This window comes from Pongo pygmaeus, chromosome 3 (assembly GCF_028885625.2).
Source record: "Pongo pygmaeus isolate AG05252 chromosome 3, NHGRI_mPonPyg2-v2.0_pri, whole genome shotgun sequence".
Lineage (NCBI taxonomy): Eukaryota > Metazoa > Chordata > Mammalia > Primates > Hominidae > Pongo > Pongo pygmaeus.
Genome location: NC_072376.2, coordinates 14,005,476 through 14,024,243, shown reverse-complemented (window position 1 = coordinate 14,024,243; position 18,768 = coordinate 14,005,476). Strand labels below are relative to the sequence as shown.

General features: G+C 40.8%; 1 protein-coding gene across 8 annotated transcripts in view; it reads right to left on the bottom strand.

Annotated features, from left to right (window-relative positions):
* The window catches only part of CPEB2 (cytoplasmic polyadenylation element binding protein 2), a 68,186-nt gene extending 50,957 nt beyond the window's left edge, over positions 1-17,229 (bottom strand). For 2 of the 8 annotated variants that reach the window (XM_054485953.2, XM_054485955.2), the window contains exons 1-4: positions 15,408-17,229; positions 12,166-12,447; positions 11,326-11,415; positions 2,484-2,574 (exon numbers count right to left, since the gene is read on the bottom strand). In XM_054485953.2, the coding sequence (XP_054341928.1) occupies positions 2,484-2,574; positions 11,326-11,415; positions 12,166-12,447; positions 15,408-17,078 (2,134 nt within the window). In that variant the 5' untranslated portion in view covers positions 17,079-17,229. Of the gene's footprint in view, positions 1-2,483; positions 2,575-11,325; positions 11,416-12,156; positions 12,448-13,814; positions 13,857-14,863; positions 15,343-15,407 lie in introns of those variants that run through there. The other 6 variants (XM_054485956.2, XM_054485958.2, XM_054485957.2 and 3 more) reach the window with 4 other exon arrangements.
* Positions 17,230-18,768: the final 1,539 nt, after the last annotated feature.

Genomic DNA, 18,768 nt, shown 5'->3' with positions numbered 1-18,768 from the left:
AAACAATTCATTTTAAAAGTTTACCCTCCAACTCCCTTCTCCTTTTTCATCAGATCCCATAACAAAAACAAAACAAATGGCTAGTTTGTAAACAGCATTTAAAAAGGATAAAATAATATTCATTTTGTTTTCTAGGGGAAAATAATTTTTTTTTTTAATTAAACAGAGGACAGGATTTCCTAAAAGGGATGAGAAGGTAAGAAACAAGAGATGAGACAGAGGGCGAAATACTGCCCTCAAGAACAGTAATGGAAAGAAGGAAAACAAATTCAGGTATTAAACCCTGGATGGTTTATTCCATTTGCTACCACCTTGATTTAGAAGATTCTACTGAGGTCTAGTCCAAAGAAAAAAGTACAATAATCAGAGTATGGGGAGAAAGAAAATATACAACATAATATCCCAGGAGGCAGTGGAATTTGTATTAATAAGAAAAGAAAGGAAAAAAAAAGACTTAAAGTGGCAGCACTTAGTACCAAGATAATTTTAAATAGGGATATGATGGTGCTTTATAAAAATATCAGTCTTATTTTTTTATTTTATGCAGAGAAAGTTTCTCAATTTTTTTTTCTCTTCTTAAAAATTCCATCATAAAACACGTGGAAGATAAAATATTCCACATGTTTTGTGTAAATATGAAGAGACTTGTCACCATGATGAGTCCTAAAGGTAGTTAGTGAGCATGTTTTTCCCCTTCTCACAGCCAAAGATAATTTTCCTAACTTAAAAATTTTGAATTTACTTGAGATTAAAAAACATATATATCTACATATGTGTGTGTGTGTATGTATATATGCATGTGTGTGTGTGTATGTGTGTGTATATAATTCCCCTTAGCCTTATAATGCTTCCATTTCCTTTTCAATGTCCTCTTTTTAGGTTTCCCTTCACTTTTACTATAACTCAGGCTAGCAAAAAGAAAAACTGAGATTATTAACAGTGCCACAATGAACATTTTGTCTAACATGTTTAAAAAGCCATTTGAAAAAAAAAAAAGACTGGGAGAAACAACAATGAAAAACTTTTATCATCCACTGGTAACAGTTAATAATCTTGACTTTATCTTGTATTAGAGTTTCTAAAAGTTTTCTTTCTTGAGAAGCCAAGGAGATAAACAGGAAACTTCTTAATCATAAGCTGCTGGCTTCTATTCTAAATGGTGGATCTAAGACAAACCACTGAAACTGCCAGCATAACAGTGAAAAAGACCAAGACCCTATACAAAGATACTCAAAAAACTAAGCTGAATTTTGGTTAGAAGCAAAAAAAAAAAAAAAAAAAAAGAAACTCAAACAAACATCCCCAAAAACCTGACATATAAGTTTGTATGAGAAATTACTATTAGCACACAAAATCAATAATCGCTAATATCCCCTCAGCTTCTCAAGCTCCTTAAAATTAAGGAATTAAAAAGACAAGGAATTCTTTTTACAAGCAAAATCCATAAACAGAACAAAATAGTTAGATATGTGGTCAGTATTATTAACTTAGCCCCACATCACCACCACCTCCCTGCCAATATGGAAGTTTATAGAGTTTTTAGGCCAAATCTTGAAAGAGAATTCTAACTTGGCTTTATAGAATTAAAAATGGAGAAAATTTACAAAGTAATCCATGATTTTGATTCAATGAGAGATTCTGAGCCAGAATAAAATAGTTAAGCTGCTCCTGAATTTCTGACTCACAGAAATTGTTTAAGGTAATAAATATTTATTGCTGTTTTTAAGCTGCTAAGTTTTGAGATAATTTATTATGTAGCAATAGATAAATAGTAACTGTCATGTCTCAAATAGACAATTTGGTAGATTTTCACCACTGATATAAAAGACAATGAGATATATTGTATAAAAAATATATAATAATCGCTTTTCATTTTATACACAGAATATGTAGTCAAAAAGAAGTATGCTAATGAAATTTCTTCAAATAGTATAAATAATTAGTGAAGACTGCTACTATAGGGTAAGTGAGCCAGTTCTTTTCCCTAATTTGTCTCAACTTCTATGAAAATCTATTTTTCACCTCAGAGAAGTTAGTATAAAATATTCCCCCCCTTTCAAAACCCTATGACAGTAGAAGAAAAATAGAGAAAGGAGGTTAACTAGGGATAATTCTAGGCTGGAATCACTGCAAATTGTGAATACAAGTATTCCAAGAAATATTTTTGGTATTTTTGTACTTGAAAGAATTCTAGAAAAGTGACTAGTGTATACTTTTAGATCCATTCTTCATTCTCCAGTGAACTGAAGCATATCTCTAAATACTAAATTTTCCTTAAATTGTAAGTCAAGGGAGGTGAGTTCACAATAAGCAACAAAGGAAAAAGTATGGCATTTCATAAAAACAAAGATTCTCATTAATAAATGTATAACAGAGTTTTCTATTGGATATAGGTGCTACTTAGGGTTCACTTTCATATAAAAACTAATAAGATAAGCAAATTGGTGTATAATATAAACATATTTTTTTAAAAAGTCACCTACCCTTAAGAGGATCATGCTCTGCTCTCATAATATCGATAAGGGAATTTTCCAAAGAGTGCATATTCAAACTGTCATACATTCTACTTCGATCCTGGAAGAGAAGAGGAAAAAAGACATTATAATCTATGCAGTTTTTTCAAAAAGTGATTATAAAATACTATCTAAATTCTCTTACATAAAATAGGACATGTGATTAATATATTACTAATTAATCTGTATCCCACAAAAATGCCAATAACTAAAGATCTCATGAACTACAATGTTCCTTGCATTGGAGGACATTATTTTCAGTACATTTATCTCTTAAATTTTTTATCAAAAGTAATCTAATTTTATTGGCAATACTAATGCAAAACAGTAAAATAATTTCTATGGTTACTTTATAAAGTTTCCTGAAATCTCATACACACAGAAAGCATTTTTTGGTTAATTTCGAAACTTTTCTCACATATTTAGGAAGACAGATAGTGGCACGTAGAAAATAAATATTTGGGAGGAAATATTTTAGTTCCATAATTGCACCATACTTTAAACATCTATCAAACATTTTGCTATTTGACATAGTAGTCTGAATTTCATAATGAGTGCATAAACATCTTATATGGTAAAAATCAAAAGCATAAGATACTAATACCAGAACAAGGACTAATGCCTAGAATATTCAGATTCATATCTTACTCTCTAAAGTGCTTCCATATTTGTCTCTGCATTTTTAAGCCTGCCTCCCCCAACTCCCCTGCAAAATAGGCAGGTGGAGGAGAGAAGAGTAAAAGCACAGTAATCTCATTAAGTCTGCTACTTCACCAGGTCTCCAAAGTCTTGTGTTATCAGAACCTTGTTTGCTGAATGTTCAATCCCTTCACTTGCTTATTTGAAAGAATCTGACTCTTTAATGTCCATTAGTTTCTACTGTATTCTGTTCAACACATACTCAATGTACCTGAAAAAAGGTATGTGGGGAACTACTAGAGGAAGCTCTGGCCCATGCCCTCCAAATAACCTAGGAGTCTTCCCAAAATACGCACCCACCAGTTACGTATGTGTGTACACGCATGTGTAAGCTTATGTATTCGTGGGGGATGCAGGATAGTCCATTCTAAACTTTCAAAAAATGATTGTCACAGAAAATGGAAAGGAAGAATCTGAAAGTTAAGTGGAAATAAAAGTCCCCATAGAAATCAAAATAAGGCACTTATTAACCTGGGTCCATGAGCTTCAAGAGAGACCAGAAGTCTCTGAGATTATATATAATATACTGTTCATGGGTGTACAGTAGTCCCCCCTTTCTGCATTTTGCCTTCCACGATTTCAGTTATCTGTAGGACAATACAATAAGATATTCTGAGACAGAGATGCCACACTTACATAATTTTTATTACATTGTTATAATTGTCCTACTTTATTATTAGTTATTGTTGTTAATCACTTACTGTGCCTAATTTATGAATTAAACCTTATCACACATATGTTTTCATTGGAAAAAAAACAGCATATGAAGGCACTATTTGCAGTTTCAGGCATCCACTGATTGTCTTGGAACATATCCCTCATGGATAAGGGGGGACTAGTGTATACATCATTTTTTTTTTTTTTCCTGAAGAAAAGGTTTATAGCTTTCATCAGTTTTCCACAGGAGTCCACAATCCAGAGAAGATTCAGAATCAGTTCTTTAGAAAGCTGAAGAAAAACCTAAGAAGCTTTTCTAAGAATATGTTCATTTATTTACTTTACTTTGATGCTTAAATTAGGGTTGTAGCCTTTTTAAAGCTAGGGGTTCAGAATCAGTACTGTAGACTAAATAAGTTGCTGTCAGGGATTTAAAAAGGTAAAAAGTAACACTGAATGATGGAAGGAATGCTAGACTGGAGGCTCTTATTCCAGCTTTATCACCAATTAACTCTATCAGTACTCTTTACTGATTTTTACTGAAAGGCCCCTGAGGTAAAACACATGCATCAATAATAGCTGCTCTCTAGAACAGTGACCTTGATTAGTGATGGAGGCACAAAGAATCAATGAGCTGTAACAGTGGTTCCTAAACTTGAACATGCTTCAGAATCATCTGGAAGGCTGGTTAAACACACAGACTACTGAAACACATCAAATTCAGTAGGTCTGGAGTGGAACCTGAGAGTATGTATTTCTAACAAGTTCCCAGGTGATACTGATTCTGCTGGTCTGGATATCACACTTTATAAGAAGCATTAGTTTCTTCGTCTAAAGTCACTAAATCTCTCTAGGCTCTGGTTCTAACTCCTAGAAAATAATCATGTCAGACTAGATGATGCCTATAGTCTCTTTAAAAATTATAGAAAAGAAAAAGACTCAAAATACTCTAAAATAAATGAAATATTAATAAAACTGAAACAGAATAGGATGGCCCATATGGGCAAAAATGACATATTAATTTTAGGAATCTATCCAGATATTTCCATCTTCCCTGTGCTTCCACTATACTCTATTCATAACCAATTTGTTGATTTTCCTGTCTGTCCCACTAAACTTCTAAGTTGATTAAGAATAGGGACTATCTAATTACAGAATATAGTTAGTTCTCATATGTCTGTTGAATGAATACTCCTTTATCTCTACCATAAAAACTCAGTAAAAAATGTAAAAAAAAAAGTCGAGTTCTGTAAGGAGAAAGACTGCACTTTTTAAACAGTAATTGCAAAGGACTATAAAACTTTCTCAGAATCCTCAATGGAATAGGTAGTCAAATGTTAATTGACTAAACTGAGACAAGCATCAGGTTAATGTGGCTTGCTATGAACCTGAATTTCCAACCACCCAATGGAAGATTAAGTACTACTATACTGAAAGTTCCCAGATGTATTTAAAATAGAATTATAAAATGCAAGCTGTAATGATAAACGTTAATGTTCATATAATTAAGCAAAAAATCCCTCTGCAAGTGTGCCATATCATGAAGGTTCTAAGAGTATATTGTAAATACTTTAAAATACTTTATTATCTTCCTTACCCTAAATCCTCACAAAGGAAATATATTACAGTTCATGGTTATCTTTTTAGGTTGTTGACTTTGAACAGAATCAACCTATGCCCAATCAACCGATGACCTTAATTAATAGTAACTATTAAATCACCCAAACAATATTTCCCAAGTAACTTCCTTTTTCTGGAGGTGTAGGGGAAAGTACCCTCTACCTTCATTGCAAGAGGTGTGATCTTGCTCTACAGCATGGTAAAATTATTGCACGGGTCATGGACAATATCTAAAGTATGAAAGAGAAACATCCTTAAACTAACTATAAATATCAGTGACCACTATATAATCAATTTTAAGAGGTGTTATTCAAAAAGGCTGCATGTATTAATAACTTCAGCTTGAATGTCTGTATCTAACTGAATCACTAAGATGCCTACATATAAAGTCTCTTATTTTCCTTTTTCTGTTAAGTATTTGATCCTAAACTCCTACTCTAGGAAAGAAAACAGCAAAGCTATTTTAAAATGATTAGCTTGGTTGTACTTTGTAAAGCATCAGCTGCATCCCATGTGATTTTTAAAGCAACAAACATAAAACAGCCTTGAGCAGCCAAAGAGCACATGACATCTCAAAATTGCTTTTTGAATTTAATGAAACCTATAGGCTTACATGCAAAAGATACAGATAATTCCATTAAATAAATTGCGGGAATTAAAATATGACCTGAAAAAACAGAAACAAATCTGGTTATAAAACAAATACTCATGCATTCTTCTGAAATACAGACATCAGGAAAAACTGTTCGTACAAACTGCCATCAGTTTAAAAACTAAATAGAAGAACTAAGGCAATTTTCAAGTGACCATGAACACAACAATACTAATTATCATTAATAAATATGGAAAATCATAGCAATGTAATTTACATTTATTACTACAAGGTTATTTGAAAACACCAAAATACTTCACAAAAATAAGACTCTATGAGGAAAAGTGTGCATGCAATCTATTCTAAAATATAAAAACTATCTGGCAAAGAATCAACTAAATGGGCTTTCAGAAACTGAGATTACAGAATCTCACAATAACTAACAGAATAAAATGATTAGAAAACATTGTTGGAAAAGGCATAACCTCTTTTATTATAATATTTATTTCATGGTTTTTCTTAAACCCAGACATTTGCCACCAACACTTACAGGAGTGTCAATAAAAGCTTAGAAAGGCTGAAAAACACAGAAAAGAACAAAGTAATCCTAATCTTGAAAAAAGATGACCTAAGAAAAGATTACAAACACTGAAAAATAACTAAGGAGGTCAATGTACAATATTAGAAGCAGTATGACAAAGGGAATTCAAACTAAATTATAAGAGAACTTTTTGAAGCAATAATTTTTTTGCTGGGATACATTAAAAACCCTGTTTTATTTTAAAAGAAGTGGTCAATTAGAAACTTCTCCTCTTGAAAATGAGGTACTCTTCCAAAGAAAAATAAGATTATAGAAAAACCCTATATTCTTGTATTTAATGATTTAGCAGATGCTTGAACATGTATTATTCTGCTTAACTAGAAAGATCAGCTTTTATTGTACTTATAGTTTGTGTTTAGTTCTCTAATTTTTACTTTAAAATAAAGCAATATAGTGCTAATATTGTCCTTAATTTTAAGCAGATATTGATCATACTTTCCTGTTACACAATGTTATTGCACCATACTCAGCAGCAGATGACGTGCTACTCTACTGCATAATGTAGTACTCAATCTCATAAGCTCTCTTCTCATTCTCTAGTTCTTCCACATAGATAACCCTTATTTATCTAATTAGACTCTTACCTTCTCCAAGACAAAGAATAGTATTTTTTTCCATATATCCTAAGGGTAATTAAAACACTAACATACAGAATGAATGAAGATACATTTCTTTAATTTTCTTCATTAATTTTGAACCTCAATAAACTGTGTTAGTCATTCTCAAAAAAACAATCAAATGTTTTAAAAGGCCAAAGCTATTCTAGTACTCACAAGAATCAAAATAGACAAGTGGAAAACATTTCAAGAACAATTAAAGCACTGAACACAGACTAGGAAACAAAAAGAAGGCATCCATTACTTAAGCTGTAATACAAGAGTCCATTCTTTTTCATTTTCAGTGGGCATGTAACAGTTTGATGACTATGAATGTCCCTGAAGTTCATCTGGTTTACAAACCACTATTTAAGAAATGCTTTATCAGATAAACAAATTGGGTTTGGTATGCAACTATATACGTTTTTTTGGGTGTAAGGTGAGTAAAGACTCAAATAATATTTTTTCTGAGACAGATCTCCAAATTATGATTTACCACATTATCATAACAGCCTGACTATTAAAGATTAGTGGAAAGTATCTTCCATTAATTCAAGGTAGTTTATTATGTGACATGCTCAAGCACTGCAAGTAGAGCTTGTGGAAGAGCAAAAATTTAGAGCGGATAGATATATTGATAATTCCCCAGGTGGAAGGCAGGAGGACATGCATGTATATGCTTCACACATTCAATTACTGTTGCAAGACATTACTTTGTTTGCAGTGAGCTGATATGTCATATGTAAACTTGTAAGTAATAATAACCTTAAAGGATATTTACTCTTTGATTTAAAACATATGAATAAATATAGCGTAACCTTAATATTAAACTGAAAACTCCTATTTTTTTTTGGGAAGAGGGGGTGGTCTCTTGTTATGTTGACGAGGCTGGACTCAACTCTGGGGCTCAGGCAATCAATTCTCCTGCCTCAGCCTTCCAAGTAGTGCACATTGCTGAATCTGGCTGCAAATTCCATTGTAATATAATTTAGAATTCAAACTTTTGAGTATGATTCTCTCAAGGGTAACTAGCTAACGACATTTTAAAGTACAGTAATTAATAACCCTAAGCAAATTCATGCAGATATACTGGCCGGGCACGATGGCTCAAGCCTGTAATCCCAGCACTCTGGAGGCCAAGGCGGGCAGATTACGTGAGATCAGGAGTTTGAGACCAGCCTGGCCAACACGGTGAAACCCTGTCTCTACTAATAATATAAAAATTAGGCGGGTATGATGGTGCATGCATGTAATCACAGCTACTGGGGAGGCTGAGGCATGAGAATCGCTTGAACCCGGGAGGCAGAGGTTGCACTGAGACAAGATCGTGCCACTGTACTTCAGCCTGAACGACAGAGTGAAACTGTCTCAAAAAAAAGAAAAAAAAGGAAGAAATTCATAGAGATATATAATACTCATTTTAAAGTCAGAAATGTTTATACTAATTTATATTTGCTTTTAAAAAGTTTTAAATTTGAGGGTTTTCTATTTTTAAAAAATCTTATTTAAAATAAAATTCCAACCCACAAAATTTTACATATTAACAGAAATAAAAATCAACCTACAAAACTAGTTCTTTCTTATTTATTGAATTTGATTACGTGTTCAGCTCTTGATATAGGTAAAGCCCGCAGTATCCAAGCATAAGAATTAAGACTTCAGTTCTAGAATTTTGTATTATATTCCAGGCCCTAATCAGTTTGAGACTAAAGGAAATAAAAAGTAAAATGTTTTAATGTACTTGTTAACAAAAATATACTAGAATTACACTGTATATGACAAAAGGTCAGAAATGCAAATAATCTCCTCAGATATTTAAGTGACTATCTTCTATAATTTTAATTTTGGCAAAGAATGAGAAACTACCCAACATTTTAAGATATCAATTTCATTTTGTAGCTGCTGCTGTATTTTTAAGAGGCTCAACTTCAAATACCTCAACCTTTTATGGAAAGATGGAAACACACAACAAACTATGTGTAAGTACTCTTAGGGTACTTAGAGGGGACAATGACACTGCTTTGAAGTCCAGTTGAAAGGTCACATACTACCTCCACTGCCTTAGACTAATGCCTTAGACCCTTCGCTCAAAGAAACCAAGAGGCTTGTATTCTAAAAAGAGGCAAGGGGGGTGGGGCAGCATGGAGGAAAAGAAATGGCCAAAACAGATCAGAGAAAGTGTAAAAGCTGGCTGGAAAGGCCTTAAATGACCCAGTTCAAGGTCCCCCTTTTACAGATAAGGAAACTGTGACCCAAAGAGATGAAAGCCCATAAACTATGTCATTCAATGTCATAAAGATTATGAGGAAGAGGAAGAAGATCCAAGTTTCAGGCCTTCTTTCCTTCCAGTTCCATTCACTTTCCATTATCTCTTTTTTTCCCCCACCATTGTCTTCTACTTCATCACATCACACCTCTGGCTCAAAAGTCCAAAGGGAATGCCAATATCTCAGCAGTTTACCAGATAAGTTTATCTTTAAGCACCAGAATCATTTTTCCTAAAATAAATTTCCCTAAAATCTTAGGTTACAATACAGGTAAAAGCAGAGTAGCTTTGATTGAAGTCTAAGTGGGAGGGCAGCCCGGGAGGCTGGTTTGAAAGCTTCCCTTTCATTATCACCCCTATCTCCTCTCTAGCATTCCACCAACTGAAATCAACTCAATAATCTGATTTCTCAACATCTGTCCCTGCTTCATGGACCCTGTATGCCAGCTAATTTGTATTCTTTTCCATGGATACTTATTTCTCCTATATATGTATCCTATATATGTATCCATCCTACTGCTTCTTCCTGCACAGAGTAATTATGTCCTTTTCTATCTGAAAACATTTTTCTTGCCACCTTCAAAATAATTACATTAATTTTCTTCTCCTAAACATACCATCTCCTAGGCATTCATGCATTGAATTTAAATACAAAAATGCTACCATAAAAACGTCACTAATAAGGCTTAACTGGGCCAGAGTACAGAAGAGAGCAGACGTAAATAGCTAACTTCTATTAACAAGACAATACGTTGCAAAGTGCATGAAGTAACTACCATTTCTAAGTGAAGACCCTGGCAGGACTACTTTGGAAAACAGGCAGGACTTGGCTAAAACAATTGTTAGTGGTTGATTATCAAAATTAGTGCTAACCTTCTAGATTAGAATGTTACTTACAAATGTATTATTAATCTGTTTATGTCCTTACTTGTAAAATCATCTCATGTTGATAAATTAACCAAGGAAGAGACTTAGAATAACATAGCTCCATTCATATAACACACACAACGTTAAGTCTATGCTCATTCAAACTTCAGCTCTGTAAGAAAGAACCCGCATATATAAGGACTGAGTTTTCTATATCCTATAATAATCCTCACCACCTGGTACCTAGTATACATTCAAATTCAGTTTGCAGGAAGAAAGATAGCATTTTGTAACCACCAAAGGTGTGAATGTAATTTGATTAAGGCTAACTCCCAGATTTTTGACTAATGGTTTCTCCATAGGAAACTGATTATTTGGAAGAAGTCAGGGTATAAAAGCAGTAACAAAATTTAGAATACTAGGCTATAAATTTTTTAATAAAGGTGAAAAAACTAAACCAAGAGAAGTCTTTTTTAGAAGAAATATATCTCAAAACAAATACAGACTTCATAACAAAAATTTACTGAAAAGTTCCATGAAACATTAAATATAAAGCTGGATGTTAAGTAAACATATGATTTTGTACCTAATTGCATTTAATTCTGAAAAGAGATACAATCTGCTTAGTTTGACTGATGTTTAAAGTCAGGTGCTCTTGTGTATATAATCCCCTTTCCAAAAAATGTTTATTATGTTTTAGAATTATAAAAGCATTAATTACTCTTAAATTTGTAAATAAAAAATTTCTTACATTAAATAGTTCAAAGCAGGTGATCCTTAAAAAATAAATTGCTTCATGTCCTCTAACATATGTTTCAATAGGTATAATAAGAAAGTAAATAATAAATCCTACTCATAACATAAATACTAAACTCCTAACCGAAATCCTAAAAAGTATACACTGTGCAGCCTACCTGGTCTATTCTGGATGTTCCGGCTGCAGTGCACCAACTATCTTGGAGTGAATCTGAGCCCCAAGCTGGCAACTGCAAACTAGATCTCACCTTCAATAGCATAGAAGTTTTCATCAGAAATGAGCAGTTGTCTTCCCCATACCCACCCAACGAAAGAAAGAAAGAAAACAAAAAATAAAGCTCTATCTTAAATCCTCATTCCATCCTCTAAAGGTTTAAGAAAAAACAAAACAAAACAAAAACCTCACTTGCAATAGCCATAAGGGAACTTCAACAAAATAATAAAAAGCCTGAAAAAAAAAAAAAGTCTAATCAACATATTAGGCCACATTTAGAAAAAATAATCGGTGAATTAGTGAAGATAAATTTAAATTAGATGCAAAAAAGCCCTAATATTATTTTGCCACAATCACAGCTGTACTAAGTATATTCTAATATATATACAGCCGATCATAGTCAAATCTAAGAATAGTTACAATTAGAGAACATATTAGCTTAGCTATATTAAAGGAGAAACAAATTTTGGTGGCCCATTAGAATTTATAAATTAAAACATTCTTAAAGAGCTGCCAATTGAAAGCTTCAGTATGTATTTAATAAATACAACGGGTTTTTCTACGTTTTACTAAGCTTATTTTCCATTGCGTGTTTAGAGAATTATTTTACATTCTCAATTTTCTCTGTATAGATATTTTAACCTTTGTTAATTAAATTACATGCTTAAAAATTAAAACTTTATTTGAAAAAATGTTTATTTTAGCATACCACTACCACCACCACCCAACTCCCTATTTTGAAAGATTAACATTAGAGATAAGGTCATTTACATACCATTCTTACCTGTAAGGGTAAGAGTGTATTACTATTGTTGTCTGTTCTGAACACATTATCTTCAATCCAAGATTTTGGAGTCAGTGATGGAGTTGAGCGAGTAAATTTCGGTGGTGCTATGACATTACCAGAAAACGGTTTCTTCAATGGAGATATCTGATTCATAGTTCCTGGGATTCCCATGTTTCCGGTTCTACGATGATCTCTGCCATGCATTGCTCCCCAGGACATACTTCCAGTGCCCCAGCCACTGCTCTGATGGTTGCTCCAGGGAGACTGTTTCAGAAGAGGCTGGAGAAAACACAGCTATTTAAATTGCGGCATTTAAAGAGTTTACAATTCAAATTCAAATTCAAATTTCAGACCTAAGAATTTATATGAATGAAATATATAAAGGCAAAAGAATACATCTTTTCTACGTTATAAAAGTAATAGTCTTGAGATCTTTCTATGTGAAATCATATTTAATGCTGGTCAAGTTTTCATCTTCTTGTATACTATAAATATCATGATATTTTATGACAGTTACTAAAAAAGAAACATGCAGTTCCTTTTTATCCTTCAGAAATAACTGTATACATGATAAATATGAAGAAAAAAATTGAAATTAACTCTGAAGATTCTTAAAGATATAACATACATGGTGATCTTAAAGCAACCATATTAATTATGCTAGGCACACAACTAAAAATATGGTCTTTGTTAATTAAAATATCCTACTCATACAAGTGAAATATATAGACTTTATGTTTCCAAAACAAGTTGCACTACTACAAAAGTGGGAATTAATCTTGTACAAATTAAAATCGCCTTTTGAAATAAGGACAGTATAGAAACTATGTCATTTTCTGCATTGTTTATTTAACTGTTAAGGCATTTTATTCCAGTTTTAGTACAGTTTGTCTTGTTTTTATTTCACTTAATTATCCATGAACTGTGAAGCAATTATCTGATGTTGCCCATAGGTGGATCCACTGAGGTACACTGCCAATTAACTATATGCTTTGATTATTCCACTAGAGATCTTGATACAAGTCTCCATCAAGTCGATTCATTTTCAAAAGTAAATTACATCCTAATCTCAAACCTGTGGCAAGACAAGTCATCAAAGAATGGTAAATCCACCAAAAGGCTAATAATTGTAGTTTTGGGTTTTTTTTTTTTTTAAGAAGTATTCATTGCTGGTAATTCTACTGTCAATACGTTTATACTTTAATACTTTGGTGTTAAGATGTAGCTAAAGAAGTATGAACCATACAGTTACTAAAAATAAATACGGTTCTCTTAAAATTGAACCTGCTTTTTATAAGACAATTAAAAGAGAAACTCCTGATCTATAGCACCAATTTTTAAAAATTTTTAAATGCTAACATAATCATGAGTATATTATTACTCTTTCCTCCTCCACAGAGTTCCAAAGTATAATTAGGGAGCCATGGACAAACCACTTCATTCTTGAGGGCCTTACTTTCCTTATTAAATGATTTAATGCTCAAAGTTATCTTCCAGTGATCTAAAATTCCATATGAAAGCTGTGTGACCTCTCACACTCCGTGGCTAGACCCGTCTTTTGTCCAAAAGCAAATTACAGTTAAATATGGATCATGGTATATGTTCCTCCAACGCTCTGTATCACAACTTTAAGAATACAAAATTACCTATAGATAATTTTCTGTGGACAAGTTTCCAGTTAACAAAATGAAGACCCTGAGACACAAAAGACAGTTGCTGAGGGTTATTAAAAATCATGAAAAAGTGGAACATTATTTCAAAATCCCTATTTTCAATCCTTACAGGCCACATTCTCTTTTCTAAGAAAGAAATCAGTGATTCAACAAAAACTGTTCACTGTCACTTTGGTTAACTTAGACAAACTGTTAACTTTCACTTGGGTTAATTTAGATAATATTCACTTTAAAAAGACTAATCCTTGAAATCTTTGGTCAACTGAAAAAGTTACGGGGTTAAGGTCATATTTTGCGTCTCTGTCAATCCTTAATCACGAAAATAGAAAATGGACTTAAACAGAATAAACTCTGCAACAAATGCTAACAAGATTCAAAACCAACAAGACACTCTTTCAATGTCAATTTACCAATCTAGCGGTCATCCAAAAATTGTATTGAGTGAATAACAAAAAAGATCTTGAATCAAAAAAGATCCGGAAAATAAAAATTCTGCCCAGTGTCATTTCACAATATTGCCTACTTAAAATACACACGGCCCGCATATTCCCTTGTAGAAGGTTAAGGCAACCAAAAAATGTACCAAAAGTCTACGAGGAAACACACTAATCCCAGATCCAAGTTCAGTTTTATCTTAAAACCCACAAAAATGACCCCAAAATTGAAAAGCACAGAAACTAAGACAATCGTGGGATATCTCGGTTTGAACCCGAGCCGTCACTAACAGTTTCTCTTTCCCAGTCCTGTGACAGCCGAGGAGGCGGCCCCGCGGGAACCAGGTCCTGCGAGGAGGGCGGTTGGCCGCTCCCTCCCGACTCGCCGGCGGCCCAGGGTGCGGCGCTGCCAGCAGGTTGATCGGGCGGAGCTTTGGGAGCGGCTCGACTGACCGCCCGGGGGGCTGAGGCTTCAAGGCGAGATCCCCGCTGGCCAATTAAGAATAAACAAACTCCAAAGAAAAAAAAAGCCTTTTCGCCTTCCCTCATTGGACGGCGAGACAGAGTCTTGGGCTCCTCCGCACGCACCTTCTCCAGCAATCATTTTTCCCCTGCCCAAGTTCACTTCCCACGGCCGCTCTTCCGAGGCCCCCGGTCGGCCCCCGGTCCGTCCCCGGTCCTCGCCGCGCCTCCCCGAGTCGGGGGTCCGGGGCGGCGGCCCTCCAGGCCCAGGGCACGGGGCGGATCCCGGGGTGCGCCAGCTAGGAGGGCCGGGTTGAGACGCCGCGCCCGGCCGCTCGCGGCCCCGGCGCTATTCAGACCCTGCCCCAGCCCCCACCTCTGCGCCGGGACGTTCGAGGGGGCGCCCGGCCAGCCGCGGCTCCCAGCGCGAACTCGTCTCCCACGCCCCCGCAGCCCACGGTGGCCACTGCCCTCCCAACCCGCCGGGGGCTGGGGTTCCGAGTCCTGTCACGGTTGTCCGCCCTCTCAGTCCCACTCTCACTTGGGCGAGTGCCCCCGTCGCGGCTTCTCTCGGGGCTAAGGTCGGGTCCCCGGCCGCCCTGCCGCCACCTCCGTCCCCCGCCCGCGGTCTCCTGGTCCCGCGGCGCAGCCAGGCCGCCGCCCGCCGTACCTGGTGGTGGTTATAGGAGTTCCTCTGCTGCAGGAAGGCGGCGGCCGCCGCCTGGTGCTGCTGCTGGAGCTGCGGGCTCACGGGCGATCTCCGGCTCTGCGGCTGCTGCGGCGCCGCGGGCGGCGGGGGCTGCTGTTGAGGTAAATTCATGGCGGGCGGCGGCGGAGGGGGCACAGCGGTCGCCGAGAAGGGGCCGCCGAAGCCGCCGCCGCCGCCGCCGCCGCTCGTCGGCACGCTGAGCCCAGTGCAGCCGTGCGGCGACACGGGCGAGAAGCTCGGGAAGAAGGCCGGGTTCATGGACGACGGCAGCCCGGGGTAGAAGCCGTTCTCTGAGTCGGGGCTGGGCGGCGGCATGGCGCTGAGCGAGCCGCCGCTGCCGCCGCCCGGGGTGGTGGCAGACGAGCCGGGCGGCTGCGGCTGCGGCTGGGGCGGCTGCTGAGGTGGCGGCGGCTGCTGCTGCGGCTGGGTCGGCGGCGGCTGCTGGGGCTGGGGTGGCGGCGACGCGGTCTGCACCGACCAGGGGGTGCCGAAGCCGGGCAGCGGCGGCGGCGACGCGGAGCCGCCTCCCCCTCCGCCTCCTGGGGGCCCCCCGCCCCCGCCGCCGCCGCCGCCGCCGCCGCCCGGGTGTGGAAGGTCCGGGCTCTGCAGGCTGCTGAAGGCGCCCGCGCCAAGCGCACCTCCGGGCAGGAGGTTACTGGGACTGTTGAGCAGAGGGTGGTTGGGGGACTCCATGGAGCCCGGCGCGGGGTTCACCGGCGTCGAGGAGGCCAAGCCCGCATTGGGGGACTCGGCGGCGCTGCCCTCGCCCGCGGCTGGGGTCTTGCGAGGGCTGCCCGCGCCTCCGTGGCGGCGCCGCGGGGCTGCGGGCGGCGAGGGAGGGAGCTGCGGGAGCGGGGGCAGGTCGGCCGGACGCTGCCGCGGGGCTAAGTCCTGAGGCGAGAGGTGCTGCGGGTGCGGGAGGCTGAACTGCTGCGGCGGCTGTTGCTGCTGGCGCTGAGCGAGCTGCGCCGGCTGGAGGAGCGGGCCGGCTGGCGGCGGCGGCGGCGGGCTGAACCGACCGGGGCAGTGGAGCGGCGGAGGCGGCGGCGGCTTCGAGTCCGGAGGGTGGGGAAGGTGGGGAGGGCTGAACTCTTTCCTCTTCTGGCTGCTCAGCTGCTGCTGCTGCCGCTTACTGAAGTCCTGCGGGGAGGAGGTGCGGCAGCAGCAGCAGGAGGAGGCGGAGGAGGAGGAGGGGTGGTGCAGACTCGGTTTGAAGTCCTGGGAGGGGAGGAGGTGGGTCACACCCGCGATCGTGCCGCCGCCGGGGTGGTGGTTGGGGAGTTTCTCCGTGGCCGCCGCCCCCGAAAGCGGCCGCGCCGGCTGCTGTGTCAGCCCCAGCAGCAGCTCATCCTGCATGGTCTGCTGATGCGCCAGGAACGGGGAGGAAGAGGAAGCGGCGGCGGCCGGGCTGCCGGCGCCGCCGCCGAGGGGGATGGAGAAGGGGGAGGCGGCCTCTAAGAAGCCGGTGACAGGCAACGGTGGTGGCGACAGCGGGCCGAAGGGCGTGGCGGAGGGCAGCGGGTTGACGGACCCCACGGCGTAAGGACCGTACGCCTCGCCGCTGGACAGGGGCCCGGGACTGCTACTTCGGAGCGGGGCGGTCTGCAGCACCCCAAACCCGAAATCCCTCATTTATCAAGCCGCCGGCAGCGGGAGGAGACGCTCCTCGTCCCCTGCCCCACCTAGGAAGCCGCCGGCGCTGGGGTTGCGCGGCCGTGTGGAAGGAGGGGGAGTCAGTGAGAGAGGGACACCGTGACTGAGCCAGGGGGCACCGACTTCGGCCCCACCACCCCTCGCGGCGATCGCCGCCGCCGCCGCCTCCCGAGACCGGCTCGGGCGCCGCCGTCGCAGTCGCTGTAGCCGCCCTGGCCGCTTAAGAACCCCGGAACGTGCGTCAGCGCCACCTCACAATCGCGCCGCCCCCCGCGGTGCGTCCCGGCACGCGCGGGCGCGAGGCCACCGCGCCCCCGCCGCCCCTCCCCGCCCCTCATTAATATGCAGTCGCAGCCGAGGGCGCGCTCGCGCTCCCGGGAGGGCGGGAGCGAGCGGCGTGTCTCTTTGGGTCTCTCCGCTCCCGGGGAAATGGACAGGCCGGTTGAGGTGGGGGTCGGCTGGCAAACAGTGGTCGGGAGCACTGGGCGGGCGCGCGCACGAGGGCAAGCACGCGCGGGAGGGAGGGACGGTTCCTGGGCAACGGCCCCTCCCTGGCGCGGGATCCGCGCAGAGCCTGCCCGGGTCGCACGCGTCTCCGCCCCTCGCGGTGCCTCCTCCTTCCTGTCACCTCGGTTCCGCCCTGGGTGGGGAGAAGCACTGCTGCACCACTCGGGCTTCCCAGAGCGGGGCTGGCCCGCGGGGGAAACTGAGGCCCGGGACCCCGACCGGCGCCTGCACTGTACGAGCCCGCGTAGAAATAGTTGCCCGAGGGGCCCCCAGCGCAACGCGGGAGTCCGGCCCAGCCCGGGGGATCCTGTGGTGAACTGGCGTCTGGGCTCTGCCGGCTTGAAGTCCACTGAGCGCCTCGCCCCGCACCTCTAGACCCCGAGTCCCCGATCTAGGGCTTCCTTGTCGCCCTAGGAAGCTCCCTGTAAGCTTGTTTCTGTTTTTAGGCGCTGGTAGGGGTGCTGTCACGGACATCTTATAGCTGCCGAGGGTGTTTCTGTAGGGTAAACATGAAGCCTCGGCTATATTCCAGGCATTTTCACTTGGGTGAGAAGGAACAAAGTCCCCAGAACAAACACGCTCCGCGTGGTTATTTACACACTCGGATGCGTGGAACGGGTTCCACGGCGAGCTCCCATGGTAACCCTGGGCCAGCTCCGCTTCATAAAAGCGTTTCGTGTGCCATCATCAGGGCTGCAGCGTGGGACTCCTCCCCACCACATTCATTCCGGCGTCCCCGCCCCTTCCCCCCAGGGAGACTCTAATTTATTCCTAAGCTTTATGAATTTTCAAGGGAGAAATAGTTCTTACATCAGGGAAAAAAGGAGGTTCTGACTCAGCAGCAGACTTGTTGAGACTTGAAAAATGAAAGGGAGAGAGCTTTCCATGGTAGAGCTCTTTAGAAGCATTAGAGAGAAGCATTAGAGGAGGAACTAATCCTGTGTGTTTCGTTTTGTATAGAAACATTTTACATAAAGTATTTGAAGGTCTAGATAAAGAATAACAGAGTGATCCGTACTACATGATGAGATAAACTTCATGTTCCTGTTTTTTAATTTTAACTGTTTTGCTTGATGCTTAGAGAAATGAAACTATTAAATGAATCCTAGAATATAGACTCAAACCCCCAAAGCAATAGAAGGTGGATTCAGACTTTACTTGA